The 16,738-nt window shown below is 40.3% G+C and overlaps 1 protein-coding gene across 1 annotated transcript in view; it reads right to left on the bottom strand.

Moving 5' to 3' along the window:
- itga1 (integrin, alpha 1) overlaps positions 1-16,738 on the bottom strand; it is a 226,037-nt gene that overhangs the window by 106,208 nt on the left and 103,091 nt on the right. The window contains exons 9-10 of the mRNA XM_043688299.1: positions 12,913-13,078; positions 7,481-7,554 (exon numbers count right to left, since the gene is read on the bottom strand). Coding sequence (XP_043544234.1) covers positions 7,481-7,554; positions 12,913-13,078 — 240 coding nt within the window. The remainder of the gene's footprint in view (positions 1-7,480; positions 7,555-12,912; positions 13,079-16,738) is intronic.

Below are 16,738 nucleotides of genomic sequence, written 5' to 3'. Positions count from 1 at the left end.
CACGAAGGTGACAGCATTTTGCAATTAGATCTACTTAACCATTGTATTTATTAATGTGGAAGTTTACTTCAATGTTAACATAGTTTCCACATTAGGAATTGATTGCACTAACATGACAATTAACATGCAAGAGATGGTTTTCTAAATTCTTAGTCTTAGTGAGGAGTTTTGCTCATTTGCAGTACATATGAATAATTCAGTATGTGTTCCATACAATTTACACTGGATGTAATGTCACGGATGAGTTCACTCCTGAAATCCTGGTGGGAGACTTTCCAGTCCAAGAGCCAGTGGAGGACAATAAGTTGAGCAATACTGTGGTTAAATATGGTATGCACTTGTCTTTTACTGATGAATTAATTCATGACAATCACATCCAACAGCTCAACATTAACCCTCACAGCAATAGCATGAAATGTTCCTAACAGTGGAACTCTGGTAACATTCACTTTTCCTCAACATCTTCCTTTCTTTCTTTCTTCTTTCCTTTTTTTATTTTTTTCACCCATTCATTCTTTCTTTTCTCATTCTTTCATTTTCTCTTTAATTCTTTCTTTCTTTCCTCTTTTTTCCCTTCCTTCTTTCTTATCTATATCTTTGCTGAACATACTCAGTGATTTGCCTCTGCAGCCTTCTGTGGTACAGAAATCCACAAATTCACCACCCTGTCAGTGAAGATATTTCTCCTCACTTCAGTCTGAAATGGTCTACTGCATATCCTGTGATGGTGACCTATTATTTTGGATCTCTTGGATGGGGTGAACATGATCCCTGCACCTAGCCCTGTCACAATTTTATATGTTTTGATGAGATCCATTCTCACTTTTCTAAACTCAGCTAAATACAAGCCCAGTTCACCCAACGTCTCCTCAATGCTAGAAAAACACACTGGCGAACTTGCCATTTACATATACTAAAGTATGTATATTTTTTTCTTAGGTGAGGATATCAAAACCGTACATAGCATTCCAGGTGTGGTCTCACTTAAGCTCTCTACAGCTGCAGTAAGACTGCCTTGTTCCTGTCCTGAAACCCTATTGCAACAAAGGCTGACATAAGTTCATAAGTTATAGAGTCATAGAGATGTACAGCATGGAAACAGACCCTTCGGTCCAACCCGTCCATGCCAACCAGATAGCCCAACCCAATCTAGTCACACCTGCCAGCACCCGGCCCATATCCCTCCAAACCCTTCCTATTCATATACTCATCCAAATGCCTCTCAAATGTTGCAATTGTACCAGCATACACCACATCCTCTGGCAGCTTATTCCATACACACACCACCCTCTGCGTGAAAAAGTTGCTCCTTAGGTCTCTTTTATATCTTTCCCCTCTCACCCTAAACGTATGCCCTCTAGTTCTGGACTACTCGACCCCAGGGAAAAGACTTTGCCTATTTATCCTACCCATGCCCCTCATAATTTTGTAAACCTCATCCTCCGATGCTCCAGGGACAACAGCCCCAGCCTGTTCAGCTTCTCCCTACAGCTCAAATCATTCAACCCTGGCAATATCCTTGTAAATCTTTTCTGAACCATTTCAAGTTTCACAACATCTTTCCGATAGGAAGGAGACCAGAATTGCATGCAATATTCCAACAGTGGCCTAACCAATGTCCTGTACAGCCGCAACATGACCTCCCAACTCCTGTACTCAATACTCTGACCAATAAAGGAAAGTATACCAAACGCCTTCTTCACTATCCTATCTATCTGCGACTCCACTTTCAAGGAGCTATGAACTTGCACTCTGAGGTCTCTTTGTTCAACAACACTCCCTAGGACCTTACCATTAAGTGTATAAGTCCTGCTAAGATTTCCTTTCCCAAAATGCAGCACCTCGCATTTATCTGAATTAAACTCCATCTGCCACTTTTCAGCCCATTGGCCCATCTTGTCCAGATTCTGTTGTAATCTGAGGTAACCCTCTTCGCTGTCAACTACACCTCCAATTTTGGTGTCATCTGCAAACTTACTAACTGTACCTCTTATGCTCACATCCAATCATTTATGTAAATGACAAAACGTAGCGGACCCAGCACTGATCCTTGTGGCACTCCACTGGTCACAGGCCTCCAGTCTGAAAAACAACCCTCCACCACCACCCTCTGTCTTCTACCTTTGAGCCAGTTCTGTATCCAAATGGCTAGTTCTCCCTGTATTCCGTGAGATCTAATCTCGCTAATCAGTCTCCCATGGGGAACCTTGTTGAACGCCTTACTGAAGTACATATAGATCATATCTACCGCTCTGCCCTCATCAATCCTCTTTGTTACTTCTTCAAAAACTCAATCAATTTTGTGAGACATGATTTCCCATGCACAAAGCCATGTTGACTATCTTTAATCGGTCCTTGCCTTTCCAAATACATGTACATCCTGTCCCTCAAGATTCCCTCCAACAACTTGCCCACCACCGAGGTCAGGTTCCACTGGTCTATAGTTCCCTGGCTTGCCTTTACCACCCTTCTTAAACAGTGGCACCATGTTAGCCAACCTCCAGTCTTGCGGCACCTCACCTGTGACTATTGATGATACAAATATCTCAGCAAGGGGTCCAGCAATCACTTCTCTGCCTTCCTACAGAGCTCTCGGGTACACCTGATCAGGTCCTGTGATTTATCCACTTTTACCAGTTTCAAGACATCCAGTACTTCCTCCTCTGTAACCTGGAGATGTCACCATCTATTTCCCTACAGTCTATATCTCCCATATCCTTTTCCACAGTAAATACTGATGCAAATATTCATTTAGTATCTCCCCCATTTTCTGTGGCTCCACACAAAGGCCGCCTTGCTGATCTTTGAGGGGCCCTATTCTCTCCCGAGTTATCCTTTGGTCCTTAATATATTTGTAAAAACCCCTTGGATTCTCCTTAATTCTATTTGCCAAAGCTATCTCATGTCCCCGTTTTGCCTTCCTGATTTCCCTCTTAAGTATACTCCTACTTTCTTTATACTCTTCTAAGGATTCACTCGATCTATCCTGTCTATACCTGACATATGCTTCCTTCTTTTTCTTAACCAAGCCCTCAATTTCTTTCGTCATCCAGCATTCCCTATACCTGCCAGCCTTTCCTTTCAGAGATGGAAATGTGTTGCTGGAGAAGCGCAGCAGGTCAGGCAGCATCTAGGGAACAGGAGAATTGACGTTTCGGGCATTAGCCCCTGACAGGAATGTACTTTCTCTGGATTCTTGTTATCTCATTTCTGAAGGCTTCCCATTTTTCAGCCGTCACTTTACCTGCAAACATCTGCCTCCAATCAGGTTGCGAAAGTTCTTGCCTAATACCGTCAAAATTGGCCTTTCTCCAATTTAGAACTTCAACTTTTAGATCTGGTCTATCCTTTTCCATCACTATTTTAAAACAAATAGAATTATGGTCGCTGGCCCCAAAGTGCTTCCCCACTGACACCTCAGTCACCTGCCCTGCCTTATTTCCCAAGAGTAGGTCAAGTTTTGCACCTTCTCTAGTATGTACATCCACAGACTGAATCAGAAAATTGTCTTGCATGCACTTAACAAATTCCTCTCCATCTAAACCTTTAACACTATGGCAGTCCCATTCGATGTTTGGAAAGTTAAAATCCCCTAACATAAACTACCCTATTATTCTTACAGATACCTGAGATCTCCTTACAAGTTTGTTTCTCAATTTCCCTCTGACTATTAGGGGGTCTATAATACAATCCCAATAAGGTGATTATCCCTTTCTTATTTCTCAGTTCCACCCAAATAACTTCCCTGGATGTATTTCCGGGAATATCCTCCCTCAGCACAGTTGTAATGCTATCCCTTATCAAAAATGCCACTCCCCCTCCTCTCTTGCCTCCCTTTCTATCCTTCCTGCAGCATTTGTATCCTGGAATATTAAGCTGCCAGTCCTGCCCATCCCTGAGCCATGTTTCTGTAATTGCTATGGTATCCAATCCCATGTTCCTAACCATGTCCTGAGTTCATCTGCCTTCTCTGTTGGGCCCCTTGCATTGAAATAAATGCAGTTTAATTTATTAGTCCTACCATGTCCCTGCCTACCCTGACTGTTTAACTCTCTTCTGTTCTCAACTATACCCGTCTCAGATTGATCTCTTTCCTCACTATCTCCCTGGGTCCCACCCCCCACCTTACTAGTTTAAATCCTCCCAAGCAGTTCTAGCAAATCTCCCTGCCAGTATATTAGTCCCCTTCCAATTTAGGTACAATCCGTCCTTCTTGTACAGGTCACTTCTACCCCAAAAGAGATTCCAATGATCCAAAAATGTGAATCCTTCTCCCATAAACCAGCTCCTCAGCCATGCATTCATCTGCTCTTTCCCCCTATTCCTGCCCTCAATAGCTCATAGCACTGGGAGTAATCCAAATATTACTACCCTTGAGGACCTCCTTTTTAAATTTCTGCCTAACTCTCTGTAATCTCCCTTCAGACATCCTTGATCCTGGCACCAGGGAAACAACATACTATTCTACTTTTTCTCTGCTGGCCACAGAAACGTCTGTCTGTACCTCTGACTACAGAATCCCCTAACACAATTGATCTCTTGGAAGCTGAAGTACCCCTTGTTGCATTAGAGCCAGTCTCAATACCAGCAACTTGACTGTTCGTGCTACGTTCCCCTGAGAATCCATCACCTCCTACATTTTCCAAAACAGCATACCTGTTTGAAATGTGTATATCCACAAAAGACTCCTGCCCTAGGTGCCTACCTCTCTTACCCTTGCTGGAGTTAACCCATCTATGTGACTGTATCTGAACTTTCCCCCTTTCCTATAACTGCCATCCATCACATAGTGTTGCTGTTGCAAATTCCTCATCGCTTCTTACTGTCTCTCCAACCGATCCATTCGATCTGATAAGATTCGCATCCAACAGCATTTATGGCAGATATAATCCGCAGTAACCCTTAAACTCTCTTTAAGCTCCCACATCTGACAAGAAGTACATATCACTACAAAGGCCATTTTTGCTCCTTCACGATCTACAGACCCAGAAAATAACACCGTCTTATTCCTCTACAAACACTGCCCCAGGTTAAATTAATAGCTATGGCTTATATTTTAAGTTTAGAGACTTATCTCCAAAAACATATAATCAAGAAAGAACCTACTGTACTCACCACTGAAGCCTTTCTCTTGGACAGACTTAAAACAATGATTAACTTATCTGATTCTGTTGTGAACTTCGCCCAACAGTTCCTCCAAGATTAATTGTGAAATTCACTGTTTGTTAATTTTCCCAGATGCACTCCGATGTCCAGTGATATTTGAATTCAAAAACAGCAAAGGCAGTAACTGTGCAGGTTCTCTCTCTCTCTCTCCTGCACTGTCCTCACCATGTGCTTCCTTTGTCTGTTCTTCTCCCTTTTAAAACTGCTGTTGTTTTGACTTTTTTTTCCCCAAAGTTCCAAAACAATGCAACAGCATATAAAACAGTAATTGCTGCTCCTGGAATTCGAGGAAATCACCTCAAGTACCTAAAGTATCTCAAAAAAAGAGCAGCTTTTACAGCCAGAAATTCATAAGATATAGGAGAAATTAGGCCATTTGGCCCATCAAATCTACACTACCATTCGCTGATATGCTCCTCACCCCCATTTTCCTCCCTTCTCCCCATAACCTTTCATACTCAGTGATTTGCCATTTGCCATATACCATTTTCCTTTCTACGTGCTCTGCTCCATGCTTGCTTCCATTGTGTAATGGAAAGAGATCTCTTTGAATTTCAACATTTCCAAATAACACAGAGACATTTGCTTTTTCTTACCGAACAGGATAACTTCACATTTATCCATTTTATGCTACACTTACCATGCTTTATCCACTCAGTCAACTTGTCTGAATTATTATGAAGCCTCTTGATGTCTTCCTTATCAATCACACTCCCACCTCATGTTTTGAAATCAGCAAACTTACACTTGATTCTCTCAACTGAATCATTGATATGTACTGTGAATACTGGGAGCTGAAGCACTGATCATTACAGTACCCTATCTGGTTTGCTTTTCACTCTGAAAACTACCACTTATTCCTATTCTCTGTTTTCTATCAGCTAACCAATTCAGAGTCCATGCTATTATATTTCTAATAACCCATCCACTCAACATAATAACTTACCATGTGGAACTCTTATCAAAAGTTTTCTTATACGGCACTCACTGGTTCTGTTTCATATATTTGATTAGCTATATCCTCAAAAAACTTCTGTAGATTTGTCAGACATGGTTTCCCTTTCATAAATCCACAATGAATTTGTGTAGTCCTAATAGTATTTTCCAAGTGTCCTACTATCAAATCCTTTTCAATGGGCTCCACTACAACTTTTAGGCTAACTGGCGTGTACATCCCAGTTTTCACCCAGCTTCATTTTAAACAATAGTTTTACATTTATCACCCTCCAATTTGCTGGGACTGTTTCAGGATCTGCTGAGTATTGGATAATGACACATCCATTATTTCCATGATCATCACCTTTAGTATGCTGGGATTTAGATTACCAGGTCAGAATCATCGAGTCACAGAGATTTCCGCATGAAAACAGATCCTTCAGTCCAACTTGCCCACGCTGACCAGATATCTTAAATTAATCTAGACCCATTTGCCAGCACTTGACCCATATCCCTCTAATCCTTCCTATTCATATACCCATCCCAACGATGTTGTAAATATACCAGCCTGCACCACTTCCTCTGGCAGCTCATACCATACACACACTACCTCTCCATGAAAATGTTGCCCCTTAGGACTCTTTTAAATCTTTCCCTTCCCACCTAAACCTATGTCCTCTAGTTCTATAACACCCCAACCTGGAGGAAACAAACCTTGTCTATTTACCCTCTCCATGCCCCTCACAACATTATAAACTTCTAAGGTCACCCCCAGCCTCAGATGCTCCAGGGAAAACAGCCCCAGCCTATTCAGCCTCTCTCTATAGCTTAAACCTTCCAATGCTGGCAACCTCCTTGTAAATCTTTTCTGAACTCTTTCAAGTTTCACAACATCCTTCCTATAGGAGGGAGACCAGAATAGCACACAATATTCCAAAAGTGGCCTAACCAGTAATCTTTACAGCTGGATATTTACCAACTTGAATTTTTCCAGCACAATATCTTACACATAATTTCCTTCTTTCCAAAAGACCCTTGCTTCCCTCACATTTCTGGGAATACCTTTGTGTCTTCTTCAGCGATGGCAAACCAAAAGTAGTTAATTATTCTGCAATTAGTTGCTTACTTTTCTTGTTCTTCATTATCAACTCATTTCAACCAGTAAGGAGTCTACATTTGTATTCAATCATATTTTTACATACATGCAAAAGCATATGACAGACAACAAACATTCCCAATTTTTACATGTCTGAAAAACCTCAGCAACATAGTAAAGGTTAGTCCTGTTGGAAAAACGAACAGGAATCCTGATTGTAGCAGTGTGCTAATTCAAAATATAGATTGACATATGAGCTTAAGTCAAGGAAGACACTCTTACCTCTGTATGGTGTGAACTGAACCCAGCTTGTGACATTTCCATCTCAAAAGAGGCAGCTTGCTGGTCACTAGTTGCTAATAAATTAAGAGTGATCATTAGTAAAATCATTTATTTCACAGAAGCCTAAGCATAAGTGTATACGAAAGGAATGGCATGTTGTAATTCTACAACTTATTAAAACAAGTTATCTTTCTGACTTTATTTTACTAGCCGATCCCATGAAGTTGCTTATAGAACATTTGGCCAATTGGCCTCAAAAGTGAAGTTGAGTTTAACTCAGCCTGTAACTCCAACATCATTGCAGACACTCGCTGTATGAAGTTAAAAATCACACAACACCAGATTATAGTCCAACAGGTTTAATTGGAAGCACTAGCTTTCAGAGCACTGCTACTTCATCAGATGGTTGTCATCAGGTCATCATAACCATCTGTGAAGGAGCAGTGCTCTGAAAGCTAGTGCTTCCAATTAAACCTGTTGGATTATAACCTGGTGTTGTGTGATCTTTAAACTTTGTACACCCCAGTCCAACACCAGCATCTCCAAATCATGACTCCCTGTACGAAAGTGGTGTAAATAGGTATAGATTGAAGTCACTTCCATGGTCGAGTCAGGTTGCTATAGATGGTTCTTTGTTTGTCAGTTGTATTGTTCCAACCCTTAAAGAGAAACCATTACTGGGATGTAATAAATAAAGGTAATAAATAATTGATTAAACAAACCCAAAAAACCGAGGATGATGGAAATCAGAAACAAAACAAAAAACATAAGTTGCTGGAAAAACCCAGTAGGTTTGGCAGCATCTGTAGAGAGAAAGCAGAGTTAATATTTCAGTTTCAGTGACCCTTTTTCAGATTTCTTTCCATAGATGCTGCCATATCTGCTGAGTTTATCCAGCCACTTCTGTTTAAGAAATAATTGAGAAGTTGTGACCAAGTGGTATTGTCACTGTAATCCACAGACACAGGCTGATACTTTGGGAACATGGGATCACGTCCCATCACAGCACATGGTGAAATGTGAATATATTTTAAAAATATGGAATTAAAAAGTTAGTCTAAACCATTGTCAATTGTGGTTAAAGTCATCTTTTAAACATCTGGGTCTTATGCAACAGCCTGGCATCATCATACTCATGGAACCAGACCTTGCAGTTAATGATCTAGCCACCACTGTTGTGATCTAATCACCAGGAGTCCTGGGGAATTGATTAACTCTATAAAGTTTATTTATTTAAATCAGTAAAACAGATTACATATTATGAAATAGCTATTACAGCAACCAACTCATCTCTGTGAGTGCAGTTTACAAACCCAAAGCAGACTAATCACAAGACAGAGTTGTAACATAACACACATGCTGCACATGGGGTTATTAAAGATTAGCCTCCTTCAAAGCAAGGCACACATACAGCCTTCACTACCTTTCCAAAAGAAAGTTTAACTATTTACAAAAGCAAGTGAGCTAATGAATCTTTACACTGCATAGATAATTTACTGAAAATCCTAGATCATATGAGGCGCTGTTAATTTTTAAATTATACATGCTATATTTTTGAGCTGGATTTCAAAATAGAAGCAGAGGGATATGGATGAATTCCATGATGGTTTTGTTTTAAAAGGTCAGAAAGTCAATTTTGAACAGTGACCTGAATCCATCAGTTTCACGAAAACACGTAGTTGCATTTTCAGTGCCTTGGAGAACCACTGTATTGTTAATAGATTAAATATTTTTACTATTGTGTTTATAGCAGGAAAAGTAAACACCTAGATTCAGGTTTTTACTTGAGAAAAACTCAAGTGTTCAGTTCAGAAGGCACCAAAGAGATCTATCAGTTCAGGGAACCAGTCACCTTGGCTGATGTGTTTTGATTGAAGCTTTCATGCCATGAGAGTTCAGATAAAAATCTTCAAATTGTTAGAACTAAGAAACTGAGGCCATCATAAATGTGAGAGTTTCATGTTGGCAAAGTCAGAAAGGAATCATAAAATTGTCTCCACAGTTCAAGGAAACAAAATGGAGAAGGTCAGTTGAGGTTTAGAACATTGAGATAGGAGTGATATTCCTTTGGGACTGAATGTCTATAGTGGATAGTAGGAAACAGATTGAAACTTTGCTTTGATATTTGTGCTAAGATCTATCTAACTGTCATAAAACTCTCCCTTTTTTTCATTCTTTTGTGTCATAAGCCCCTTGTATGAATCTGTTTCAATGACTAAACATCATATTACCCAACTGTAAAAATTAAACATATGATCTTGCAAACCAGGTTTAATTCTGGTGTGTGACCTCTCTAATAACATCAACAGCTGGGTTCAGAACAATTTCCAATCGAGAGATACTTCTGCCATTTCTATTTGCATTGTTTTATTTTCTCTCATGGACTGTAGTTGCAGTTCCAGAATTTGCTTATCCTGACAGAACACTGCCAACTTTTGCACTAGATTAGCTTTTGACTAATCTCAATTCTCAAGCTGTTTGAGTCATTCGACTTTTCTTAGCTACTACTATTTTGTTTCTTCAAAGCTTCAAGTTCATTTTGTAACTTCTGGTTTGTATCCTGAAATTTTCAAAACTTCAAACATTTCGCCTTCATTATCTGTGGTAATGGCTGTCTGGCCTTTCCAAATGTGGTTTTCTTTTTGCCTTCATTGCAGCCTGGACCTCTTCAACTTCCTGCTTTAGTGTTGTTGGTTTACTCTGCGTCCTGCCTGAGCTCTTTCACTGCAGCATCATTGCTAATGTGCATTTCTGAGAGGACTGTCTCATGAGTGACTGCAGGTTCTTATTTAATGTGCTGTGCATCACCACTTGTTTTTCAATATTTTATTTTCTCCACAATTGCTGTGAGCACAAATCAATCTTTCCACAGCTATTCAGGATAAGCATGAATCCATGTAAGATTCTGTAAATCCCTTTTTTAGATTAGAATCAGTCTGACCATTGTGGCACAGAGAGTCTCACACAGGGTAGCTCATGCCTTCAGTGCATTATCTGGGCTGACATGACACCAATTGTTAAAGTTCACTTGAGAATGTAACTTTAAAAAAGTTCTGCGACTTACATATGAAAGAACTGAAACCAACATGTTTTCTTCTAAAAGATAAGAGACTTAACAAACAATCCAAGTCTTTTTCAATATATAATTTCAGTTTCATCATACTGTAAACTTTTGCTATAAATTCTGTGTTTTACAATCTGACACTCCACAACCACCTAATGAAGGAGCAGTGCTCCGAAAGCTAGTACTTCCAAATAAACCTGTTGGACTATAACCTGGTGTTGTGTGATCTTTAACTTTGTACATCCCAGTTCAACACCGGCTCCTCCACATCAGGATGAGCTTGATTTGGAAAAGCTGTGAGTTTCTCTAGATCTTCTGTGAACCAGCAATCTATTCATCGGATTGATGACACAGAGCTTGTAGTTCATCCTGTTTCCTTTGTTTCTCATTTAGCTCTTCATTCAACTTTGTCAGTTGCTGAGATAGTGTTTTCAAAGTTAGATTTATCTTGAACTTCCATTTTTCTCTTCCTAGACTTTCATTAGTCATTAGTTGTCTGACGACAAATAATTTGAATTTTTACAAATGTGATGATATCGATGTTTCTATGATGCTAACAGTGTGAAACATGTGATCACTCTTTGTCTAGTTGCCTACATTGTAATGTTCTGGTTTATTGATCACTTCATGTTTGTGCCTCTGACAGCATACTGATGATCTCTTTATAACTCTGAAAATACTTCTTGTGCCCGGTCTGTTTAGGTCAGTACACAATTCTTTTCAGCTGCATCACTGTTGCTCTGATGCACTGACTTGATCAAAAGCCTTTTCTGCTATTTGCCTTGCCAAATTGATTAAAAGCCAGGCACTTCCTCCATGCCTGGAGAAGATAACACCTTCCATATGTCTTGTTATGTTTGAGTGTTTTAGAGATTGTGTCAACTGTCAAGTTTGTACTCAAGACCTTTAAGTTTCATCAACCCACGAGGATTGCTTTGCAATGTATGTGATCCTTCAGCAATGCTGTGATGGTATAAGTCTGCTGTTTGTCGAACAGATCATTCAGATTTTCCATGGGCTGAAATTGACCGTTAACTCGATAATTCTGTTTGTTGACTACCCATCTGAAAATCCCATAATAAGCTCTTTACTCTGCGTCTGCTCACAAAATAGTCTGTGGATTCTGCAGCACAAACAGAAATAGCTGGAGAAACTCAGCAGGTGGGGCAGCATCTGTGAAGAGAAAGCAGGATTAACATTTTGGGTCCAGTGATCCTTCTGCAGACATTCTGGGGGGATTTCTGTTTCAGATTTCCAGCATCCATAGTTCTTTGTTTTTATAGCTACTGATTGTTGAGGCTCTGTCATAGTGAGACATGAATTCAGTTAATAAGTATATCTGACTCTCAATTGGTCTTTTTATGGTGATCCATTGTTTTTATGGTTTATTTTAGCTCTTTTGCTGTTAAATAAGTGTAAACCTTAGCTCAGCAAAATAAACCTGTTCAGGTTACTTACAAGTTCCCATGAGGCTGAGGGATAATCCCTCATGCAAAGGCATTCTCACACACAGTTCCTCTGTTTTTGACTCTTTTTGACAATCCTGAAGTGACTCCATGATGTGATTTTCCTTCCCACCATCACTTACATCTGGCACAAAACTAAAAATTGCGCAAAACCCTGCTGTTGCTCCCAGGCTTGCTATCTGTGAGAACTCCTCAATATGATTGACTGCTTAGCCTGCTCCATGGTATCCATATTGTTGGATCCTGAAAATCCACTGTAGGCAGTGCCAGAAATAAATCTAAATCAGGAAATGTGGCTCCATGCCACAGAACTCACTTGATCTTGTGGCACCTTTCCGCAGATCAGTGGATTTTGCCACTTTATTACTCACTGCAAAATCCAGATCAATGAGTGACAATAGAATCATAGAATCCCTGTTGTGTGAAAGCAAGCCTTCAGCCAAAAGTCCACACTGACCCTCCGAAGAGCATCCCATCAAGACCCATCTCCCTACCCTATCCCTGTAACCCTGCTCTGAACAGCTGTAGCTCTTTTTTTACAAATGTATGTCCTTTATATACTAATAAATATATTATATTAATTTAGCATTTATTTATTTTCCTCTTGAATTGCTTTCAGAGTGTTTTGAAGGTTAACAGAAACTATAAGCCAATCCTGAGGGCTTGACAACCATATGTTGAGTTCCTTTGTATTTCTAACAGCAATCTGAATAATCAGAAAATGTGATTTGATTGAGGGCTGATGTAGGATTGTTCTTTGAGTTAAATCATTGTTGCTCCCATACAATTTGAAGACTATATTAACCTTTGCTTTGTTCAACAACACCTGAAGTTGTTGATTTATCTTACAAAACATGATTTAAAACTGGAATGATAAATAGGGAAAAAATAGCATGGCCTACCTTCCAAAGCAAAGATTTGTTCTCCAAGGGCTTCTGCTATTGTCACCAGTGCTTTTTCATCTGATACATTGAAAAAATGTTTATCTTTAGGTGAACTTGCGATAAACTCTATTTCTTTTAGAAATCTGTCAGCACTTTGATTTCCTCTGTTGTAGCTGCCAAGCACCTAAAGTAGAATGTAGAAATTGGTTAAAATTTACAGAATGCAAGGTAGTTACTGAAATGACAGCCCAACATTTGTATGGTGTAATTAGATAATTATCAGAATTTCAGATTTACATATGCATTTTTGAAGAGTACAGAGTTAAATTTAATACATAGTCTTTCAATCTCACTGATAAGTCTGTTGGCCTGGTTATTATGGAATTCTAAGATAAGCCCAAGAAATATTTATTGAATATCTTTACTTTTCATTAGACACTGGGTAAGGGAGATGAGACAGAAATTGAAATGCATGACAAGCAATGTTGTCATTCAATAGAAAGGAGATGAAGTCTAAAAAAGGATTTTAGCAATTTTCCAAACTGAATATTGTCAAACATTCAATGTCCAACACCAAACTGGGACTTCTTCCTCACATTTCTTCATGCACTTGCAGGACAAGGACACCGTTGGCTGGCCAGCATTTATTGCCTGCTCCGAGCTGCTGTTGAACTGATTAGCTTGCTCAGCCATTTCAAAGAGCAGTTAAGAGTCAACCACATTGCTATGAGCCTGGAGTCACATGTAGGCTAGACCAGGTGGGGATGGTTTTCCCTTCTGTGAAAGACATTAGTGAATCAGACGGTATTTCCTGACAATAACAATGGTTTCACGGTCATTAGTAGATTCTTAATTCCAAATTTCGTTTTTGAATTGAAATTCTGCCATCTGCCATGGCTGGATTTGAATATGGGTCAAATTAGCTGAGTTTCTTGGATTAATAGTCCAGGAATAATATGCCTTTGCTGCTTTATCACTTAAAACATTGTCCATCTCTGCACCAAACATCTCTTGGAGTTCATCATTTTCCATCAGCGTGTTGAAGTGTACATTTTTAATTTGTTTGGGCTGTGGGCTGCTTAAACTAACCCACAAAAATAACAAATGTTTCCTGTAACATGATGAAGTGTATGGTAATCTGACCTCTCCAGGATTTGGTTTCTACTGATGGAAACTATCAACAATTAAAAATGCTACCATGTGGTGATTTCCATGAATTAGAACAAAGTATAAAGAAAATTACAGCACAGGATCAAGCCCTTCAGTCCTCCAAGCCTGCACCGATCCAGATCCTCTATCTAAACCTGTTGCTTATTTTCCAAGGGTCTGTATCCCTCTGCTCCCTGCCCATTCATGTATCTGTCTAGATATATCTTAAATGATGCTATCATGCCTGCCTCTACTACCTCCACTGGCCACACGTTTCAGGCACCCACCACTCTCTATGTAAAGAACTTTCACGTATATTTCCCTTAAACCTTTTCCTTCTCACCTTGAACTCGTGATCCCCCAATAATTGAGACCCCCCACTCTGGAAAAAAAGCTTCTTGCTATCCACCCTGTCTATACCTCGCATGATTTTGTAGACCTCAGTCAGATCCCCCATCAATCTCTATCTTTCTAATGAAAATAATCTTAATCTACTCAATCGCTCTTCATAGCTAGTGCCCTCTATACCAGGCAACATCCTGGTGAACCTCCTTTATACCCTCTCCAAAGCATCGGCATCCTTTTGGTAAAGTGGTGACCAGAACGGTATGCAGTATTCCAAATGTGGCTGAACAGTAACATCATCTGCCAACTCTTGTACTCAATACCCCGTCCGTTGAAGGAAAGCATGCCCTATGGCTTCTTGACCACTCTATCCTCCTGCATTGCTACCTTCAGGGTACAATGGACCTGAACACCCAGATCTCTCTGTACATCAATTTTCCCCAGGGCTTTTCCATTTACCATATAGCTCACTAATTAATTGGATCTCCCAAAATGCATCACCTCGCATTTGTCCGGATTGAACTCCATCTTGCCCAGATTTCACTGCGCAACTTTCCAACCTATCAATATTCTGCTGCAGTCTCTGACTGTCCCCTTCACTATCTGCTACTCCACCAATGCGATTTCACTTTCTCCATCAGCCTACCATGGGGAACCTTATCAAACACCTTAATGAAGTTCATGTATATAACACCTGCAGCCCTTCCCTCACCAAGCAACTTTGTCACTTCCTCAAAGAATTGTATTAAGTTGGTAAGACATGGCCTTCCCTGCACAAAACCATAGTGACTGCCACTGATAGGCCCATTTTGTTCCAAATGGGAATAGATCCTATCCCACAATATCTTCTCCAGCAGCTTCTCTAACACTGACATCAGGCTCACTGGTCTATAATTACCTGGATTATCCCTGCTACCCTTCTTAAACAAGGGGATGACATTAACAATTCTCCAGTCCTCCGGGACCTCACCTGTGTTCAAGGATGCTGCAAAGGTATCTGTTAAGGCTGAAAATGTGTTGCTGGAAAAGCGCAGCAGGTCAGGCAGCATCCCGGGAACAGGAGAATCAACGTTTCGGGCATAAGCCCTTCTTCAGGAATGGCTATCTGTTAAGGCCCCAACTATTTTCTCTCTCACTTCTCTCAGTGGGGACTTGTCCACTTTAATACCTTTTAAAATACTCAACACTTGCTCCCTCCTTATGCCGACTTGACCTAGAGTAATCAAACATCTATCCCTAACTTCAACATCCACCATGTCTCTCTCCTCAGTGAATACTAATGCAACATACGCATTAAGAATCTCACCCATTTTCTCTGACTCCACGCATAACTTCTCTCCTTTGTCCTTGAGTGGGCCAACCCTTTCTCTAGTTACCCTCTTGTTCCTTATATGCGAATAAAAGGCTTTGGGATTTTCCTTAACCCTGTTTGTTAAAGACATTTCATGACCCCTTTTAGCCCTCCTAATCCCTCATTTCAGATTGGTCCTACATTCCCGATAGTCGTCCACAGCTTTGTCTGTTTTCAGTTGCCTAGACCTTATGTGTGCTCGCTTTTTCCTCTTAGCTAGTCTCACAATTTCACCTGTCATCCACGGTTCCCTAACCTTGCCATTTCTATCCCTCATTTTCACAGGGACAACAGTCTCTCCTGCGTTCTAATTAACCTCCCTTTAAAAACCTCCCACATATCAAACGTGGATTTACTCTCAAACAGCTACTCCCAATTTACATTCCCCTGCCAAATTTTGGTATAGTTGTCTGAACCAATTTAGCACTCTTCCTTTAGGATCACTCTCGTCTTTGTCCATGAGTATTCTAAAGCTTACGGAATTGTGATCACAGGTCCAGTATGGTCCCTTCCCGACTTGGAGAAAGTGAGTCTGCAGATGCTGGAGATCAAAGTTGAAACTTTATTGCTGGAACAGTCCAGCAATAAAGTTTCAACCCTTCCCGACTTGGACCATTTACATATTGCTCTAGAAAACCCTTCTGGATGCACCTTGCAAATCCTGGTCCATCTAGACCTATAACACTAAGTGAATTCCAGTCAATGTTGGGAAAATTAAAATCTCCTATCACCACTACCCTGTTGCTCCTACATCTTTCCATAATCTGTTTACTCATTTGCACCTCTAACTCACACTCACTGTTGGGAGGCCTGTAGTACAGCCCCAACATTGTTACTGCAACCTTCCTATTTCTGAGCTCTGCCCATATTGCCTCACTGCTCAAGTCTTTCATAGTGCCCTCCTTCAGCACAACTGTGATATCCTCTCTGACCAGTATTGCAACTCCTCCATCCCTTTTACCTCCTTTTCTATCCTGCCTGAAGCATCTATATCCTGGG

This window comes from Chiloscyllium plagiosum, chromosome 1, assembly GCF_004010195.1.
Source record: "Chiloscyllium plagiosum isolate BGI_BamShark_2017 chromosome 1, ASM401019v2, whole genome shotgun sequence".
Lineage (NCBI taxonomy): Eukaryota > Metazoa > Chordata > Chondrichthyes > Orectolobiformes > Hemiscylliidae > Chiloscyllium > Chiloscyllium plagiosum.
Note: the sequence above shows the minus strand (reverse complement) of the source record. Positions and strands in the feature narration are given on the sequence as shown.